Source organism: Anabas testudineus, chromosome 1 (assembly GCF_900324465.2).
Source record: "Anabas testudineus chromosome 1, fAnaTes1.2, whole genome shotgun sequence".
In the NCBI taxonomy this organism is placed as follows: domain Eukaryota; kingdom Metazoa; phylum Chordata; class Actinopteri; order Anabantiformes; family Anabantidae; genus Anabas; species Anabas testudineus.
The window spans coordinates 17,790,963-17,810,863 of NC_046610.1; the positions used below are offsets into that span (position 1 = coordinate 17,790,963).

Consider the following 19,901-nt stretch of genomic DNA (forward strand, 5'->3'; position numbering starts at 1 on the left):
TAGTCACTTCGCAAAGCATTGTGGGTAATGGGGAGCAAACATATGATTATAAATATAATAAATCAGCCGCTTTATAACCGTATAGAGCGTTGAAATGAGTGTGTAAGGGTTGTGCTATGTCTGCGGTTTGTTTATTGGTGACACTAATAGAGAGTTTGTAGGAACCCTGAGGGAGAATGACGGTCCGGACAATGGGATGCGCTGTTGCCAGGCTGTAACGTTAAGACTATACTTTCAGGGATCATTTCTATAGTTTGTGACTTGAGAAATGTGTTTCTAAAGTGTTTGGTCTCGCTAACCACGATGATGAGCTGGGATGTTCTCTTCTGAGCGTGAAGCGGACGGAGAATAATGATTCACTTCATACGTTCTCCGTCATTGATGATCGTTCTTTGCTTCCTTGTGGAGCATTGAGGAGGAGAGCATGATCAGAGTGGTTACATTAAATGTTAATATAAACATCTTATCGCTGTTACAATCCTTATGTATATTATACAGTACATTTTCATTTAGTGGGATCCAGGAGGATATGATCACCAGCGGTGGAGATATTGCGACATATGAATTACGTGAATCTATCCAAATGCAAAACAAAACAAAAAAACTAAACAACACGCAGAGATGTCTTTTCTCTCTCTCATCCGCAGGAAGATGGTAAAAATGTTTTAGTCAATTGTGTCAAAGATTAACATGCCATTTATTCATCTGAAAAGATGGTTAGAGATATGTTATTTGATTTTTGTTGTTATAATAAATTTGTATGACAAAGTTCACTTTCAGAGGGTTTTGGTAATTGAGATGATCAGGGAAATCTGTACATCGCAGTGTAAAGAATTTCCAAACTCAGTCACAGTGAAACAGCTACTACTTTATCCCACATGTGCTGCGATCACCGAAGTGAAGAGCCTGGACCAAATGGAGGGAATCTCCTGTTACCTCTGCAAGACTCTGGCAGTGACTTCTGTCTCTGTGCTGGCACTGCCAGGAGTCTGTCTGGAGGATTTCCCTCCTCTTTTATTTTTCAGCTTGGGCTATAGAAGTGATTAGTGTGTATGCGTAAGTTGGTGGTGAATAACTTTAACTTCCTACACACATTGCAGTTGGTGTTCTCATATACAAATGTGAAATAACTCCACATAATGCTCCATGCGTTTCTCTGCCATATCTCAGTCACTGCAGCCAACGTCTGTTTAAATGCTGCTTGGGATGGGCAGCATGTGGACAGGAGATGTAAAAGGAGCAGTGTATGCACAACTCTGATGAAACCAGAGTAATTTACTGAACATAGAGGAAAGAAATGTCAACTAAAGTATAGATTTAATCATGCTAGTATTAATCTAATACCAACATTGGTATCAATACTTTTGATATTTGGATCGATCAGCCCACTGTTAATGATCACAGTGTCTGCATGAATAGTATTTTTTAAAATTGGTATTATCTATGCTAAATGTTAAGTCTAACTACTAGATAGACACCAAGTTGGCAAAATGCACTTTTATAAGCAAATGGCAGTGTGGGCTACTAAACATCCAGCTTTTATATCATTTATAACAGACATTCATTTTGTGGATTCAAGAAAAGATGCATGAGTTTACAAGAACAGCACTTTTGGAAAGCTGTGTGATCTATTGTAGATGTAAAATGTAACTTGTGATATTAGTGGCCCACTGTCTTTCTCTGGGTGTCGCTGTCTCTCCTTCAGTGATTGGCTTTGCTGTGCTGTGTTATTTACATAAAGCCGCATGACTGGAGGAGAGAGGAACCCTGAGTGAGAGGGACTGCTGTGTGAGTTACATGACCTTTTCAGGCTGAGTTAGAGTTAAGACTATACTTTCAGGGATCATTTCTATAGTTTGTGACTTGAGAAATGTGTTTCTAAAGTGTTTGGTCTCGCTAACCACGATGATGAGCTGTGATGTTCTCTTCTGAGCGTGAAGCGGATGGAGAATAATGATTCACTTCATAAGTTCTTCGTCATTGATGATCGTTCTTTGCTTCCTTGTGGAGCATTGAGGAGGAGAGCATGATCAGAGTGGTTGCATTAAATGTTAATATAAATATATTTATTGTTAATTACAGCTGTTATTAATGAGTACTGTATCTATTTTCTTTCTAAGTCAACTGTGGTTATTTGACATTTGCAGAAAAATGCTGCTAATGTCTTACCAAACTACAGTAGTAAGTGCTATTGGGAGGGTGGCTACAAACGGGTGCAAAAAGCTTATTCAGTGACTGGAATGAGGTTGGAGTCACTGGAGGCTGTGGTGGACAAACACACACAGAAAAAGATCCATCATCATCCTAGAATACACTGACCATCCCCTACACAACATCCTGATGGACCAGACTAGTAGCTGCAGTGGACGACTTACCTCACTGCATTGCAGAAATGAAAGACAAGGAGATCCTTCATCCCCATGGCCACTGGGCTCTATGACAACCTATATCCAACAATACTAACTACTTTCACTATCTTTCTGTCTAACAGACTACTTAAATTTCCCTTCTGGGATTAATAAGATTTAGTCTTTTTGTATGTTGATATCAATACTTTATTTCAAACACAGTAAAATAATTCATTTAGATAACACGTTGGATTGACTGTATTATTTAAATGCCTATATATAGTCTATATTTGATTAGTCTTCTTATGCAACAACCTTAATGACAGACTATGCTTTGAAATTTAACATTATCTCATGCTAAAGATCTGATATGACTAAAATATTACTTTGATCTCTCTACTTCAGGTATCTGGATAGTCTGTCCCTCTGCAAGACTCTGGCAGTGACTTTTGTCTCTCTGCTGGCACTGCCAGGAGTCTGTCTGCAGGATTTCCCTCCTTATTTATTTTGCAGCTATAGAAGTGAATAGTGTGCATGCAGACGTTGGTGGTCAAGAACTTTCTACACACATTGCAGTTAGTGTTCTCATATACCACTGTAAAATAACTCCACACGATGCTCCATGTGTTTGATGTTTGAAATGCTGCTTAATCACATGATGGCAGGACAAGAAAACACTACAAACACTACACTACAACTTGTTGTATGTCTAACTACTAGATAGACACCAAGTTGGCAAAATGCACTTTTATAAGCAAATGGCAGTGTGGGCTACTAAACATCCAGCTTTTATATCATTTATAACAGACATTCATTTTGTGGATTGAAGAAAAGATGCATGAGTTTACAAGAACAGTACTTTTGGAAAGCTGTGTGATCTATTGTAGATGTAAAATGTAACTTGTGATATTAGTGGCTCACTGTCTTTCTCTGGGTGTCGCTGTCTCTCCTTCAGTGATTGGCTTTGCTGTGCTATGTTATTTACATAAAGCCGCATGACTGGAGGAGAGAGGAACCCTGAGTGAGAGGGACTGCTGTGTGAGTTACATGACCTTTTCAGGCTGAGTTAGAGTTAAGACTATACTTTCAGGGATCATTTCTATAGTTTGTGACTTGAGAAATGTGTTTCTAAAGTGTTTGGTCTCGCTAACCACGATGATGAGCTGTGATGTTCTCTTCTGAGCGTGAAGCGGATGGAGAATAATGATTCACATCATATGTTCTTTATCATTGATGATCGTTCTTTGCTTCCTTGTGGAGTATTGAGGAGGAGAGCATGATCAGAGTGGTTGTTAATTATGTGAAAGATAAACATGTCATTTATTATCTGGAAAGATGGTTAGAAATATGTTATTTGATTATTGATGTTATAATAAATTTGCTTGGGAAAGTTCACTTTCAGAGGGTTTTGGTAATTGAGATGATCAGAGAAATTAGTACATCGCAGTGTAAAGAATTTCCAAACTCAGTCACAGTGAAACAGCTACTACTTTATCCCACATGTGCTGCGATCACCGGCAGAGAACAAGGTGAGAGTGAAGTGAAGAGTCCCGTTACTAATTTAACAACAGACTCCTAAACTACATTTTGAATCTCTTCAACTGTGTGAGGGATAATATATTAACAATAAAATCTACGATGACTGCATCTGGTTGTTCTGTATTAGTTGGGTGTTATTAATAAGATAGGGGAAAACATGGCTCAGTTGATAGGTCAGTTGTCTATTACCCCACATTATCAGTTCTGAGAACGACTTTAATAAGGCCGAAAAAAAAAAAAACACATTTTAAATATGAAAAAGTACTGAACACAATACAGTAAATGCAATAATTGACACGCATTAAACTGTTATAACAAGGGCCAGTCCAAAAGTAAAAAGCATTTAATGAAATACCTCAAATACAGCGTCCAGAAAGACAGTTTATGTTTTAAAATATGAATTTTCAGTTGTTTGTAGTTAAATATAAAACACTTATTTTCATTTTATTGTGACAGTTGAAAACAGGAAGTTACGCACGCAGCAACGTGATGTAATACGTAAATAAGTTGATCAGGCTTTCACTGTTAAGGTTGATGTTTTCCTTTAGCTGTAATTAGCTGTCGTTTCCGTAATTTAATGACAGTGCTAAAACGACATATGAATCATTTGAGCTAGTAGGAAATAGTCATTTTATCCGCCACATGAGGATAGGCCATCTGATTTTGTAATGAAACTAAAAGGAAGCAGAAATCGGAGTCGTTAGTCAACCAGCTAACCGGAGTTAGCAACCCAGATCTCCACTCCGTGTGCTGTTCATGCTCACTTTCTCTTCAGTTTCATCTGTAGTCGGCCTTTAGATTCACCAAGTTCAGGCCGTGGTTTCGCCAGGAGAGGATGAACTGGCTTTTCCCTCTGTCCAAAGGTTCCGGACCGCTCCCTCCTCTCAACAGCCTACAGCAACAAAGACAGCGGCAGATCGAGTCACTGAAAGCCGCTCACCCCAGGTAACACCGATTAAAGTGAACAGCGACTGGCCAAGTGAAAGCTGGCTCGATGGTGTTCAGTAACCTGTAAACATAAACATGGTTTCATGAACGGGTCACCACAGTTTCTGACCACTCTATCAACTTAAATCACTGAAGCCTGTTTACTTAGCACAGCTAGCCATCTGACTCACAGTCGACTGAGCTCATGTATGATAACAAGTAGCTCGAAATCTCATTTTTCGTTCATATTTCTTTACGAGTTTGTAAAAATGTCTAAATAACGTCAATCACACGATTCGACATGAACCCACTACTACTGACATTTGGCAGTGTGGTCGTTTAGCTGCTAATGTTTGCTAACATCTCGCCATAGCTAACTAGCTAGTGGAGTTGTGCCTGGACGCTGTGTTGTTAGCTGTTAGCTAATCAGGCGACCTGCTGTTAGTCACGGTGGATATTTTTAGGGTTGATACACACAAGACACAAGTTTTAGCGGACGGAACATGTCCTGTGACAGTTCCAGTGTTTGCCAAGCCTCATGTCATCATGTCACGCAAGTAGTTAGATGGAGCTAGCTAATTAGATGTGGAGATTAAAGTATTAGCCTGTGTTTACTAAGGAGCTTTCACCTCACAGACTGTTTCTATCTTTCTGCTAAATTAGACAATAACTCACAGCACGAACGGATTTAGGTAGTCTGTTATTAAGTGATGTCTCTTCTAATATAAAGTCTGCTGAGTGGATGGCAAAGAAATGAGATTAGACCCTATGACCATACAGTAGAGTACAGTAGAGTACATACAGTTTACTCCCAGGACTGCAGATTGTAAAGTCCCTTGATAGCAAATGTGTGATCCCAGGCTAAATAAATACAATTAGATTGGTAATTGTCTGGCAATATGCTGTGGTTAATGTGGTGAGAAACAGTGCTATCATAAATGACATGGTCTACTTTATTACTTATTTATTTAAGTCAAACATGTTGGATTTAAGCAGCCGAATTAACTTTACAATATCTTCTCCCTTATGAGCTAAAAGGAACCTATGAACCTGATAGTTATACTGGTTTGATTTATGTGTGGATAGTAAAAGATATTTATGTAAAGATTATTGAGATCACTTTTCATTTTATATTGTCCAGGCCTTAACTGTAATCTGCAGTGTACACCTTATTAAGCAAAACCATTGCTGGTACTTTTTCACCCATAAACTGCCTTTCTCTCATGAAAGAAATGCCTTTGCTTATTCTAGGAAAGCTTTTTCCAGTCTGCATACTGTATATTTGGTAACATAGAGAGATATAGTTAAAGATATAGTTACTAGGTTAAAGTAGATCTGTGAAAGTTTTTTTTATATGAAGCTGATGGAAGAACTATAACTTCTATAAATGTGTGTCCAATATAAATTATGTCTACAGATGCAAGATTACAAATAACATTCCTCTGGTTTTGTTTCTCAACAGCCTTGCAGAGATCCAGAAGGATGTGGAGTACAGAATACCATTCACAGTCAACAACTCCACCATTAGTGTTAACATGTGAGTATGTTGTTGCACATGAAGTCACACTGTCAGAGCATCAGAAGCAGCCTGCTTCACAGACAGTCTCTGCTAATCCAGCATCCTAAATGATTTTCAAAGGTCTATCAACTTTACATTAGAAGACACTTAGGAAAGAAAGACATGACAAGAAGAACTAGTAAAGCCTGTAAAGCAGCTGGAATAACGTGTCTCTTTTGCTTTTGTCCCTACATCATGAAGTAGGCTAATTCTTCCTGCTCATGGGTTAGACATGGGTTAGGGCTCTTAGTAAAAACCGTCACCACATTTGCAACTGTTTGCACCAAGGTTTCCACTTTTATCACTTGTATAGTCTTCATACTTGCCATGATACATCATTAAAGTATTAAGAAATTACATATTTCTATCTTGTTATAGAGCGTATCCTGTTTCTGGGAATCCTGCATGCTAAAGTAATGCTTTACTTTTGTTTTTTGCCTTTTTTCTTCCAGCCTGCTACCTCCTCAGTTCCCTCAGGATAAGCCAGTGGTCAGTGTCTACCCCCCTGTTGGTCATCACTTAGTTGACAGCAATAATGGTAGCATAATCACAAGCTCCCTCATCACTAATGTAAGTACTAATCTAGTCTACATGGATGACTTGTTTTTTTGCTGTGTGTTGACATTGTAGTCAACAAGAAATTAAGTTCATGAACACAGTTTTCATACTCAATGTAAAGGATTAAGAGAAACCTGGTAAACATATCACTGTTATTGCTGTTGCAGCATTACGGACAAATGAAAGATTATTACTTATAGCTGTATCAAAAAGTATCACATCTCACATCTGACTAAAAACAAAACTGAAACTAGGTGTGTAAGGAGGTGATTTCCACAGCCTCTTCAAGATTCAGATCCATGTGACTAGCAAAGAAAAAAACCTATTCAAAGGTCCTTATAATATGATGATTATAGCTTAGTGTTTGTTATTTATTTGCAATATTATGCAGATTAGTAATTGTCTGTGTCTGTCGAGCTTTTGTTTGACCTATTGACATCTGAGCCATTGTCTGGGACACATGGTTGTTGGTACTAAGATTTACATGCTTATGTTATACTAAATGATTCTCATTGTAGTCTGTTTTTTGTGTGCAAGCTAGTGTGGTTTTGATCAACTGTAGCAATGAGTATCAGTCTTTTACCTGGTTCACTACTTCTTTATTGTTTCTTTTCTGCTGTACCTTTGCCTGTGATCTTATTCTCAATTTTCCTATTGATATAAATTTTTTCTTGTGTTTTGTGTAGTTTGGGATGCACTCTGATCTGGGGAAGGTTATTCAGAGTTTGCTGGATGAGTTCTGGAAAAGTCCCCCTGCACTGATGACCGCTGGCCCCGCTGGCTTTCCATAGTGAGTGTCCTCTTATAATAATGTAGAGAATAGCTGCTTTCACATGTGCACTGACACCCTGAACATAGACTTTACCCAGGTGAGCTGCATGTAAGAATGCAGCCGTCCAAGTTATTTAGCTCTGAGATTACCCGGACCTAATCCTGCATCATCCTAGTACAAAGTCTGTGTAATGTCCGTTTGAACCCAGGTATGAATACAGCAGGTAATAGTCAGATTCCCACATACATCAGAAGTTTTGGGAGCTGAAAACCAGGTTTTCTATTGTTGGACCACACTTCTTTCCTTTAGGAAACCAGAGTTAGAAACATAAAGTGTGGTTTCCAATAATGTGACCTTCTCTACTGATGCGCTGAAAACAAAACCCAATCCATTTCCCCAGTGTACTTTTTGAGTCACATCATTGCTCCTGCACACTCCACACAGTTCATCATAACCAGGATTTGGTCCATTACAGTGGAACTTTAGGCTTATCTGTTGTCCGTTTGTATTCATAGATGTATTTTAAAGTAAGCTGTCGCAGCGAGTAAAACAGAAACTTTCATGTTAAGACTTTATTTAAAATAAATCGGATGTGTTTCTCTGCCTTACATTGCAGCAGTATGTACAAGCCCCCAGGCATCGCTGCTTTCCCCACTCAGGCTTTCCACTATGGTTCTCGCCACGTTGGACCGGGTCAGACGCCGCCTTCTGGTCCAGGCCCAACTCCCACTCCTCATCCAGGGGTCGATAGCGCACACGGGCCCTCTCGAGCTTCAGCCCAATATGGACTCATTTCTGACCTGCCCCTGCCTGTGCCCACTGGAGACTCACAGGTATACTCGTGATGGATGGTGTATGAAAGTTATTACGTTTTTTTTTTTAAAGAGGTTCTCATCAATACAAAGCAAGAGCTTTACCAAATCAGATGAAGAAAGGATAGAAGAAAGCTACTGAATTAGAACCTCACTCAAGAAATAGTATCACATCAAGCCTTTCCTTATGTTGTTTTACAATTTTATACAGTGGAAAGAAAAAGTATGTGAATTAATAACTGGTTGACCCCAGTGTGTTATTTTCCAAATAGTTCAATAGTTTCAACAGTCCACAAAACATTTTGTCAATACAGCTATGAAGTGTCAATGTGCTCTTTGGCAAACTTCAGGTGTGCAGCAATGTTCATTTTAATAAGCAGCAGCTTCCTTTGTGGTGTCCTGCCATAGAAACTCTGTTAGTTCAATGTTTTACCTAATGTAGACTCATAAACACAGACATTGCCTACGATAAAAACATGAAAGATCTGAATTTCTTCTGTGGTGTTATTTTAGGCACATTTTATTTGTTAATACTCATGTCTTAGATGAAGATCAGATCACATTTTATGACAAATTAATGCAGAAAAGCATGAAATTCCAAAAGGTTCACATACTTTTTCTTGCCATTGTATCTGATAACTAATCTCTAATCTCTCTTTTTGCAGTCTATTGCACTGATTGGTGTGTATAAATGTCTGTAAACACACAGTTGAGTTACTGAAGAATGTGTGTTTTCTTCAGTTTGTTTGTTTGTTTGTTTTAAGCCTTTAATTTATATATTGACATTAGACGGACAGTCAAGAAACATGGAGAAATAGAGAGAGGTTGTGACATGCAACAAAGGTCCCCAGCCCAACTTGAACGAGGGACGTTGCCCTGTCCGTAAACTGTAGGCTACATGTGCTCTCCAGATTGTGTGATATTTTGCATAACCATAAACTCTCATACCTGTGTCATTTTCAGCCTGGACTAAATGGACATATGTACAAGATGCCAGAGATTCCTGAGTCCTTTCCTGAACTCTGTGACATGAAGTAAATAATTCCACAATCACTACAAAATAATAATAATTATTATTATTATTATAACTATTGATAATTAAAGCACCCTCGTTCTCCTTCTCTTCACCACAGTCTGACCCAGTTGTCCGATATGTCTGAAAACGAGGATGTGTTACTGGAGTTCTTTGTGAGTTTGCCACAGCTTAAAAAGGTTGCTCATGATAAGGAAGAGTTGGTCAACAGTATAGTGGACATGGCCAGTAAGTTTCTCTCCTGCATTAAAGCTCAACCATTAAGAGAGATGTTACCATTTCAAGTTTCAAAGAGCTTTACATCTGTTTTGATATTTGCAGAGAAAAACCTTCAGATGGAGCCACAGCTGGAAGGAAAAAGACAAGAAATGCTTTGCAAGGTTAGTTCTTAACCTCCTCTGTTCCGTATGCACACACACAAACGTTACACTCCACATACATTCATGCTATTGTGTTTTTGTTAACAGTACGAACAGCTGACTCAGATGAAAGCAGCCTTTGAGACAAAGATGCAGAGACAGCATGAACTCAGTGAGGTAAGCGGGTTAGCAGAGACATACAACTGCAAATAAAGATGCAGTGTCATCATCATTTTCAGTGTCATGTTGGGCTTTTTGTTTCTAATTTTAGTGAATCAAAACTGGCTCTTTAGGTCATTTTACATTTCAGGAGCTCAAACAAATGTACCGTATGTTCCGCGCTATAGAGCGCACTTAAAAGCCGTTGTGTTTTTTTTTTTTTTTTTTTTACACATTACAACTGAACAAGTTTGGGAGTTATGGTGAACGCGTTGAATAAAGTTTGACAGACTTTATATGTGAAAAAAAGGTTCAAATATAGAACATTCAATGACGGTGCGCCTTATAAGCGCGGAAAATACGGTATTTGTAGTACGTGACTGGTCAGTGTTAAGGTGAAAGAAAGTGCAGGGTCACATTTTTGTCCCCGTCAAATAAAAGTAGGGTGGAAATATTTAAGTGTTTTATAAAAAACTAAACATGACTGAAGCTGTCTTTCATCTCATCACTGAATATTTCTCTCCCTCTCTTTTTATTACTTTTCTTTCTACTTCTTTTCTCCCTCCACTAGAGTTGCAGTCTTAGTACTTTACAGGCTCGGTTAAAAGTTGCAGCCCACCAGGCAGAAGAGGAGTCAGAGGTGACAGCTGAAAACTTTCTGGAGGGTCGAACAGATATAGATGAATTCCTGACCAGCTTCATGGAGAAGAGAACGGTGAGATGCTTGGAGGATTTGTGTGAAGATCACAGTGATATGTTGTCTATATTAGGTTGAAGCTTTAGCAGAAGTACAATAAATAACATTGACTGTGTTAACTCCGCAGCTTTGCCACAGCAGAAGGGCCAAAGAGGAGAAGTTGCAACAGTCCATCAACATGCATGGACAATTTCCTACCAGCCACTAAAACACAGGGTACAACATATAAATTACATGATACGGTGTAATATCTAAGTGTACCTCAGTTTTTATCAAGGAAAAACAGTCATTGTTTACGATTTCTTGCATTTGGTCCTCAGGTTCAGTGTTTTCTCAGCCAACTGCTGCCAACTAAAAGAATAAAGACATCAGAGTGGATGAAAAGCACACAGTCAACAATGGGCACTTGGGCTATAAAGAGAAGCTTAGATCTGGGCTAAAAAAAAAAAACTGCTGAAGCTGGATCGTGTGAAAGCAAGAAGAAGCTAATGAGTCACCAGAGGAGGCCAAAACGGACAGAACGGCTGACACGTGTCTAACTGTACAACCACATAAAAATGGCTCACCTTGTGAATATTTTTTACTGCACAATCGGCATGTCCAGTTTTGAGGCGACAGTGGTGACGAAGAGTTTTGTTTCTTTCCAGGATTCATGTCACTGTGAGTGTACATGGTCTGAGGTTGATGATGTGAACACATGTGGAAGAAAGTACATATTTCGTTGGACAGTATTCCTGATCTTGCATTCTCTCATGCAGACAAGTATCTGTCATTATAAATTAACAGTAAAATTGCTTATGTTGGTATCTGTATTTCCAGTCCCTGACCACATCGTCCAGTCCTTGCTTTAATTTGCCAGAAAGATTTTTCCCCGTCTTAGTTTACAAACACAAAGAGCAACATTTATACCATAAATGTCCTGCTCCTTGGAAAGGCTGTTCTGGCCATTTACAGAAATCTCATCACTGGCAATGTCATCAACATAATCTGTTTGTATCTACCAACAAACAAAGAAGCAAGGACAGGGAAGTGTTTTCAGGAGACTTGAGACTGCTGAAATTTAAACTGGGTTTTGATAGTAGGGAGTGCGAGATTCATTTATGAAAGTGTCAGATTTCCCCTTTGAGCAATTTTTTGAGCAAAGCCTAAATACCAGTGTGTTTGCACCAACATGAATAATTTGATTAAATGTAGCACACTAATAGCGCCGTATTGATTGACCTACTGTATATGACTACACATTTTGTCAGTGAAGATAAACCTGTAGCAGACCAGGAAAACATACATCTTTTGTTTTCTGAGTGGCTGCTAGTGGCTCATTTGAATGGAGCAGAAAGCAAGCACCAGTAAAGTCCCTTTATTTTTCTCTTATTTTATTGGTCACTGTTAAAATATTCCCCACATTATTTCTGAAATGTTATTTCAGACATTTGATCGCTTTAACAGAAGAAGTATGGTCAGGTTACGGGTAAATCTGACTCCTGTTAACGGTTTAGTCACTGGTATCTTACTTCTTGTGGGTTTTACAGTAATCCGATTATTTGTGTTGATGTAAATACACTGATCACTAGCTTCTCCTGAAGAGCATCGTAATTATAATCTGAACCTTTAATATTTGACAGAGAACCTGAAAAGATTTGAGTTTATATTGAGGAATATTAGTTTAGACGCTGCAGTAAAATGCAATGACATTGGATACTGTATTTAAATAATGTTAATAATAGGCTATATTGTAATCAAAGGCTCAAGACACCTTGTATTATATGTTCTTATTTAATTTGTTAGATTAATAAAGCATTTAGAATAAATCTGTTTGTGTGCTGTTTGTTCTGTTTAGCTACTGCACAGCAGTGGGATCAGATAGTTCAGTGGTGACCAGAAGTGTTCAGTGTACTTATACCTCCTACAGAACAAAGACAAAATGTCGAGAAGTTTAATAAAGTATTTTATAGATGCACAGAATTTGTAGCAAGTAATAACAAAACTGAGAATACACTACTTCCCTTAAGTTATTCTAGTTTAACATTAAAGGTACAAACACAGATTGGTACAGCTCACTACAAGGACCTGACAGTACAAGAGTTTCCTCCTCCTCCGCAGCAGGTGGCGATAATTCAACCAAAGTTCGTGTCGACAACCGGAAACCACGAAGAAGAGGACAAACCGGAAATACAACAGGAAAGCGCGGATGTGAGTGAAATTGGAAAAGTCCGAAGTTTCTGCGACTAATCTTCATTTTTTCTGCTAATTTCTGAACAGAAGCTTCCAGCCGCAGGTTAGCAACTGTTAAAGATTAACTGACGAAACACATCACATTCACTTCAAAGTTGTCATTAGCTTAGCAACGGCTAAAGAAACCATCATTGTTAACAATTGTTATTCAGTGTTATTACACACATCGTATTTTGTACTTTAGTTTATTTCGTTTCATCCTCAGTGGTTGTCATTTATATTTCACTGCTAAGTTACTGAGCCGTAGTAGAGTTGCTGCACTCGTCTCAAGTGTGAGTTAGCACACGATAAATGAATAAAACGAGGTTGAATTTGTTTGAGTTTTAGTTGAATTATAACTTTTCTGACATTTAGGAGACACACGAAATATTCAGACATTGTAGAAATTAGTGAACAGATAAATTGCACTGCTTGATGTAAGTCCTGGCTGTGGTAAACACTCTTCTGTGTGGCTGTCTCCAGATACCTGACAGTAAATCACAGTTACTGTATAAGGGTATAATAAGTTGTGGCCACTGTGATTCATTTATTTTTATATTGCATTGGCCAATTATTTATATGCTACACTCAGTACATCACTGGTGCCCAAACATCTTCATACCCAATTTTGCTCTCAGTTTCCTCTGAATTTGCTCCTCTGAATTTTCACAAATTTAAAAGACGATGTCATATTTGTTGATGTAAACAGTGAATTTTGAGTGAATCAGTGAATCAGTACTTGACTGATTGACCTTCAACTGTGCTTACTCTAACCTTTCTTCAAATTCTCCTGTAGAAGATAGTTGCACAATGTGATGGCTGATTTAAGAGTGCTTTCTGTTCAGCCTTTCCTCATAATGTCAAATGAAAGTTTGCATAACCACCTGTGTGCATGTTCTGTGTGTCCAGGTCAGTCCAGAGACATGTCACGACAGCTGGGAGACAGTCATAGAAGGTTTCTGCAAACCATGATGACTGTTGGCATTGTTGATGAACCTGGAGCGAGGGCACTCTATCAGCATTGTTGTGAAACACACAACAGTAAGTCATTGTATGTACATACTGTCTAAGCAGTCAGACAGTAGTGCCTTTCTCTATCAAGAGATGGGAGTCAAAGCTGGCCAAAGCCCGTGCACATCCCTGTACAATAAGAATATTTTTACAATACTACTACTACAAAAGTCTTCTTAGTGAATTGTTTTTAAAATTTCCATCCTTGAATTGTAAAAAATTTATATTTATTTATAATTTTTATAAACTACTCCATATAAACTGTGAATTGTTGTTGACATTTCCAAAGCCAAACTTTTAATGCTGGGAATGTGTAAATTTTTGGACCATTAAGTTGCCTTGCAATTAGGTCAGTTGATTTTGAAGTAAATAGGAATTTATGTCTTCATTTCCAATTTGCTATGTAGTTTAGTTTTGTGCCCAAAAACTACACTCACTGGCCTCTTTATTTGGTACACCTGCACATGGCAACAACTCTGTGGTCTGTGTATTTAACAATTTGCTTGGGCCCACCAGACTTGGACCATGTTAAGTCAGAAAAACATTGCCTGTTTGATGAGTCTTGATTTTTGCATTATTTGCAGCATTTGGATGTTAGGGTCAGAATTTGGCGTAAACAGCATAAATTTATCCTGCATTGTAGTGGCTATGGTGTGGGAGATATTTTCTTAGCACACCTCTGGTGTCTTACTACCAACTGTGCATTAGTTAAATGCCACAGCTTACCCGAGTATTGTTGCTGACAATTTCCTTTATGACCACAGTGTATCCATCTTCTGATGGTTAAATTCAACAGCATAGCGCTCCATGTCACAACGCTAAAATCACCTCAGACTGGTTTGTTGAATACAATTAGTTCACAGTACTGAAATGGCCTCTACAGTCACCAGATCTCAATCCAATAGAGCACCTGTAGAAAGTAGAGTGTGCTGGAGGAACGACGTGACACAAAAACTACACCGTAAAAATCTATTGTGTTTTGTTTACAGCACTTTGAAATAGTCTGGTGTGTCTGCTGTACTTGCCCGGGAAATCTCCATCTAGAGAAGTTCAGGGTTCCAGTGCATGTGTAAAAGCAGCTTAAATCTTTTGAAGACTGACAAATTTGATCTTTGTTGCAGCACAGTGTGCCCCTGACAAATTAGATGATTTCATTGATGCCATCAACTCAAAGTTGCAGCCCATGTTCATGCAGATTCGGAAAGGGATGTCTGAAGACAGCGGTCAACAATACTATGCTTTGGTTAGTCTCTTTTATTCCTGCAATAGACCTGTGGAGTCTGGCCTGTCCCATATTTAGTGACTTATTTAAAATGATTTCTAGTAAATTGATGTGAGTACTTAAAATCCCAGGACAGTTGCCCACATGAATGTACAGAGACTGAAAACAAACAGAGATGCACAGGTTTAAATTAACAAGAAGTTATAAAGTTATTAGAGGTTTTATAAAAAACACAAACTAAGAATTAAGTTAATGTCAATAAATGTCTGTAGAACCACCAGGAGGCATTGTTAATCACAGTCACTTCAATCCTGTCCAGGTAAACATGGCTGAGACTGATATCACCAGAATGTCATCAGACTATGCCGATAACGAACTGGAGCTGTTCAGGAAAACGGTGAGTTAAATTCATAGGAAATCCTCAGAATTTTTAAGTTTAAAAAAAAATATATTAATGGTCGATTAGAGAATTAAACCCTGAAATATCACACAGTCTTTTTACTCAGTAGTGGTGTAAACCCTCTCTAGCTTGTAATTCAATTTATTTATCACATGGCATATGATATGTCACCATTGACCAGTTAGATTAATGTAGTCATTGACATTGTGTTTTAGTTCTGAAACGCACATCAGACTGATTAGGATATATATGTTCAGAGGCCACGGTGTAACATTTGATAATGCAATCTGTGAAAATCACCAGCCGTTCTTGCTTTTCATCAGTGTGAGATGACCTCTGGACATGCTGTATTTTTATTTATTTATTTTTTATTTGTTGAGTAATGTGAGTTGTCCTTACTCAGATGGATTTGATTGTGAATGCTGAGAACGGCAAGGCCTCCTCCACTGACATTCTGAACAGCACTGACAGCATGACCACGAAAAAGCTGAAGAAGAGCGAAACAGAGCTTCTCTTGAAACGACTTGTTCATGATAAATGGCTTAATGAGGTAAAACACAGTATTGAAATTCAAAATCTAAATTAATTTGTAACCTACCAGGAATTTTTGTTATGGAATGTAACTTTAAAGACATAGCACATTTACACTGTGTCTATATTTCCCAAAATGTCTATTACAGTTTAATGTGGCATGAAACTCATAATGAGGCAAGAACAAAATGAGAAATAAGCAATAAGCAATGTGAAACGTGGTATGTTGTCATCAAATCACCATATTATGTTTATAATCGACATTTATTTTTCATTGTCCATAAAATAATAACCACTATTAAGTCGATTAAGCAGTACTACCCACTTTAGCACCAATTTTGTTGATTTGTTAAGTGTGTAACTGATTTCTGTTGATTAATATAGAAACAGGGTGAATACACCTTGTCTACCAGATGCATCATAGAGATGGAGCCCCACATCCGCACAATGTACCAGGACCAGGTTAAATTGTGTCATATCTGTCACAGCATCGCATTTCAGGTAAGTGTTTCCTCTGTCTTTCTGTTGTGAATCAACCTTATACCTCTGTGGAAAATTACAAATGAAATAAAATAGTAGTGGCTCTGTCATTTATATGCAAAAATACTAATCACTGATTTAATTTTTTAAATTCAATTTGTAATTAGTTGAATAAATAAAAAAAGAAATAACTATTTCTACACCTGACATTTCCTATACATATCTGACACGTCTGTTGACTAATGCAATTTTAATCTGATCGAATTGGTTTTTTTGTTCGTTTGTTTGTTTCAGTGCCAAATTTGTGAGAATCCTACATGTGGTATAAAGATACACAACCCATGTGTAGCAAGATACTTTAAAGGCAGACCAGAGCCGCGGTGTCCAGCCTGTGACGACTTTTGGCCACATGAAATCCCCGGTATTTCAGTTTTAAAATTAATTACATTTATTTTAAAAGTCTTCATTTTAATAATTACATACTTGAGTGATATAGTATTAAATATATGAATATATAATAGTAGTACTTAAAATATATAAAATATTATTGTATTCAAGTATGTAAATCCATCCCCAGAATATTTAGCTTTTCAAAAATCAAACATCTTACTCTATTTATGTTTTGGAACTATAATAATATTTTTTTTACATTTGTAGTAAAATATACTGATGATTGATTGAGGTCATAAAAACCAAAGTCTATCATGTGCGTTTCCCTTTGTGTTGTAGTTTGTAATGAGTCTTTTGCGGTGTTTATTACAGAAGTGAGACGGCATCATTCTCAGTCCAGAAGATGAAGGCTTCAGCATCAAATATGCCTTTATAATATTTTAATATTAGTTTGTAATAAATCTGACATTTTCATTTAAATGTTTTAAATTATTTTCTTCTACAAAAATAAACAAGGAGTTGTGTCACTGAAATGCGTTCATCATGTTTATTTTCTCATCGTCATGAAAAAAAACACCAGCACAGTTTTGTTTGTGCTTATTTTAGAAATGCAAATGATTCCTTCTGCTGTGTATGCTGCTTCAGGATCAATTATGAACAACATAACAACTGTTAACACATAATAACACATTTTATTTATTTTTTTCTCAAGTTAGAGATTTGATAGATCTATCTATCAAACTAAATTATCCTGGCAGTTAGTTTATATAGTTTTAACAAACCAGAGGTCATAATATATCAAAGTCTACTGGTATAAACTTGATATTATTTGGAAATGTTTTTGTAACCAATATATTCATATCATTTGTGTTTTTAAATTTAATGTGTAGGGAGTTACTTACATAGTCAATAAAAGTAAAAGATGTTTAACTTTCTGTTTTTTTGCTGTTATATATGAAAATCTGTGCTGAAATAAAAGTAGAGCTATTAATACATTACAACTGCAACAGTTTTATTATTGAATATTTGTTTTTCACATTCAAATCATTCTTTCTATATGAAATGTAAGAAAATGCATAAGATCGTCAAATGAATATTATAATGTTCAAATGCCTGTGTTTTTGTTTGTTTAAGCAAAATCAAAACATATTCAGTTTGCTGTAATGTAAGACAAGGAAAAATAGCATTTAATTCATGAGTCCTAAATCTGTCAGATTAACATGGTGGTTAGACAGAGAAAGGGAGACAAATGACATCAGTCAGTACAACACCCTAACTAATATGAAATGGTGCATTTGTGTTGTTTCATTTTACATTCTCACATGCCAGGTGACATTATATGTATCTAGTGAGTTTGAAGTACATTAGCCTGACTGGAGTCTTGCTCTAGTATCTTTAGGGTCACAATGAACTTGATCGTTTTTCTAAACCAAGGATAGAAAAAAGTATATATGAGTGGATTCAGACAAGAATTAAAATATAACATCCAGGATACAATAGCCCAAGATGAGGTGCTGTTGGAGGTGTCTTGACCTGCAATAGAAGGGTAATAATATGGACAGAAACTCATCAGAAATATCATTATGACCACACCCAGAGTCCTGGCTGCTTTTTTCTCTGATTTCTTAGCACCGACTCTTCCTGAGCCTCCTGCCACAGCTGTAACGCGAGTCTGCATGGCACGAGCCTGTGACACTGCCACAAGAAACACTCTTGCATACAAAACTATTATAATTGAACAAGGGCTAATAAAAGTGACTATAAGGTCAATGGCTCCAGGGACATAGTTAATCACCACTAAACACTCTCCGTAGCAGGAGTTGTATCTGTTTGGCTGACTAAGGTGGTCCTTTAAGATCAGCCCGTTGTAGAGAAGTGAGCAGGCCCATAGCAAACACACAGTTGCCTCCACTCTACTGCGAGTGATTTTTGTGGGGTACTGCAGAGGGTAACAAATAGCTACATAACGATCAATGGATATGAGCACCATGTTCCCCACAGAAGCTGAGGTGAGAGTGAAGCCGATGATGTAAGACATAGCACACATGAGGTCACCCAACAGCCAGCATGTTTCTATGAAACGCACAGTTTCCACCGGCATCACCAGCAGTCCCACAAGGAGGTCTGAGATGCCCAGGGAGAGCAGGAGCAGGTTGGTGGGGGTGTGAAGCTGTCTGAAGTGGGAGATAGAGATGATGACCAGCAGGTTTAGAGCTACAGTGAGCACTGTTATGAAGGAAAACAGTGTATAGAGGAGGACAGCCTCAGAGTGAGGTCGCATTACCCCCCTGCAGGATGAGTTTAAGAGCTGAGGGAAGCATAGCTCTTCTCCCTCCACACTGTCCATCATCCAGCACCTAGAAGAGGTGTCGAACCAAACCGGCTGAGCTCAAGCAACTCTCTGATTGTATCACACATAATGTAGCTCATTCATCTCTGACAGCATCCCCTACTCTTCCTGACCTCCCCACTCTCTGCTACACTTCTCTCTCCTATCTACTCACCTTCTTCTATTGTCATCTTATTTCTTGTTTTTCTCTTCCTCACACCACCCTTTCCCAGTTTTCTCCTCCCCTTTCATCCCTTGTTACATGATGCAACTTGTGAGTTTTTAGAAGAGAATAGTTCTAGGACTACAACTTTGAATCCCTATTATTTGCAAATTAGTTGTCAGATCATTTGTTATCTGCAGAAACCTTAAAGCATATTTGACGTGTTGCTCATGTACTTGTATAATTTGTTTTAAACAAAATTACGTGGCCACAAACAATGGGAACCAAAATAATCAACTCATTTTCCAATCACATTGGAAATCAGAGGAAACATTTGAAATCACAGGCTCGTCCAAGTTGTGTTAATTAAAAATGTGTGTGGCTGGGGCTTGATTGTATGAA

The 19,901-nt window shown here is 37.8% G+C and overlaps 3 protein-coding genes and 3 non-coding genes across 8 annotated transcripts; 5 read left to right on the plus strand and 1 right to left on the minus strand.

The window, feature by feature from the left end:
• The first annotated feature begins 222 nt into the window (after nt 1–222).
• Nucleotides 223–438, plus strand: LOC113162696. The gene has a single exon (XR_003298836.1). It is a non-coding gene; the product is annotated as a small nucleolar RNA U3 (small nucleolar RNA).
• Nucleotides 439–1,824: 1,386 nt separating this feature from the next.
• LOC113162702 lies at nt 1,825–2,040 on the plus strand. The gene has a single exon (XR_003298841.1). It is a non-coding gene; the product is annotated as a small nucleolar RNA U3 (small nucleolar RNA).
• Nucleotides 2,041–3,422: 1,382 nt separating this feature from the next.
• On the plus strand, nt 3,423–3,638 carry LOC113162703. Its single transcript, XR_003298842.1, has one exon. It is a non-coding gene; the product is annotated as a small nucleolar RNA U3 (small nucleolar RNA).
• A 719-nt stretch (nt 3,639–4,357) lies between these two features.
• vps37a (VPS37A subunit of ESCRT-I) lies at nt 4,358–12,570 on the plus strand. 2 transcript variants are annotated; one of them, XM_026360713.2, is made up of 12 exons: nt 4,358–4,832; nt 6,277–6,351; nt 6,825–6,942; nt 7,617–7,720; nt 8,322–8,535; nt 9,478–9,548; nt 9,648–9,775; nt 9,869–9,927; nt 10,015–10,083; nt 10,637–10,780; nt 10,890–10,978; nt 11,083–12,570. In XM_026360713.2, the coding sequence occupies exons 1-11, from the start codon at nt 4,723–4,725 to the stop codon at nt 10,968–10,970; spliced, it is 1,173 nt and encodes a 390-aa protein (XP_026216498.1). In that variant the 5' UTR covers nt 4,358–4,722; the 3' UTR covers nt 10,971–10,978; nt 11,083–12,570. The 2 variants fall into 2 exon arrangements, with proteins under 2 accessions (XP_026216498.1, XP_026216497.1); XM_026360712.2 differs by having other exon boundaries at nt 4,360–4,832; nt 8,319–8,535.
• Nucleotides 12,571–12,918: 348 nt separating this feature from the next.
• On the plus strand, nt 12,919–17,500 carry nsmce1 (NSE1 homolog, SMC5-SMC6 complex component). 2 transcript variants are annotated; one of them, XM_026358957.1, is made up of 8 exons: nt 12,919–13,037; nt 13,883–14,014; nt 15,106–15,227; nt 15,526–15,603; nt 16,010–16,156; nt 16,522–16,638; nt 16,912–17,038; nt 17,380–17,500. In XM_026358957.1, exons 2-8 carry the CDS (start codon nt 13,897–13,899, stop codon nt 17,412–17,414), a joined length of 744 nt encoding a protein of 247 aa, XP_026214742.1. In that variant the 5' UTR covers nt 12,919–13,037; nt 13,883–13,896; the 3' UTR covers nt 17,415–17,500. The 2 variants fall into 2 exon arrangements, with proteins under 2 accessions (XP_026214742.1, XP_026214743.1); XM_026358958.1 differs by having other exon boundaries at nt 12,925–12,952.
• Nucleotides 17,501–18,352: 852 nt separating this feature from the next.
• Nucleotides 18,353–19,357, minus strand: LOC113161850 (trace amine-associated receptor 13c-like). The gene has a single exon (XM_026359666.1). The coding sequence runs from the start codon at nt 19,355–19,357 to the stop codon at nt 18,353–18,355; it is 1,005 nt and encodes a 334-aa protein (XP_026215451.1).
• Between the last annotated feature and the right edge of the window lie 544 nt (nt 19,358–19,901).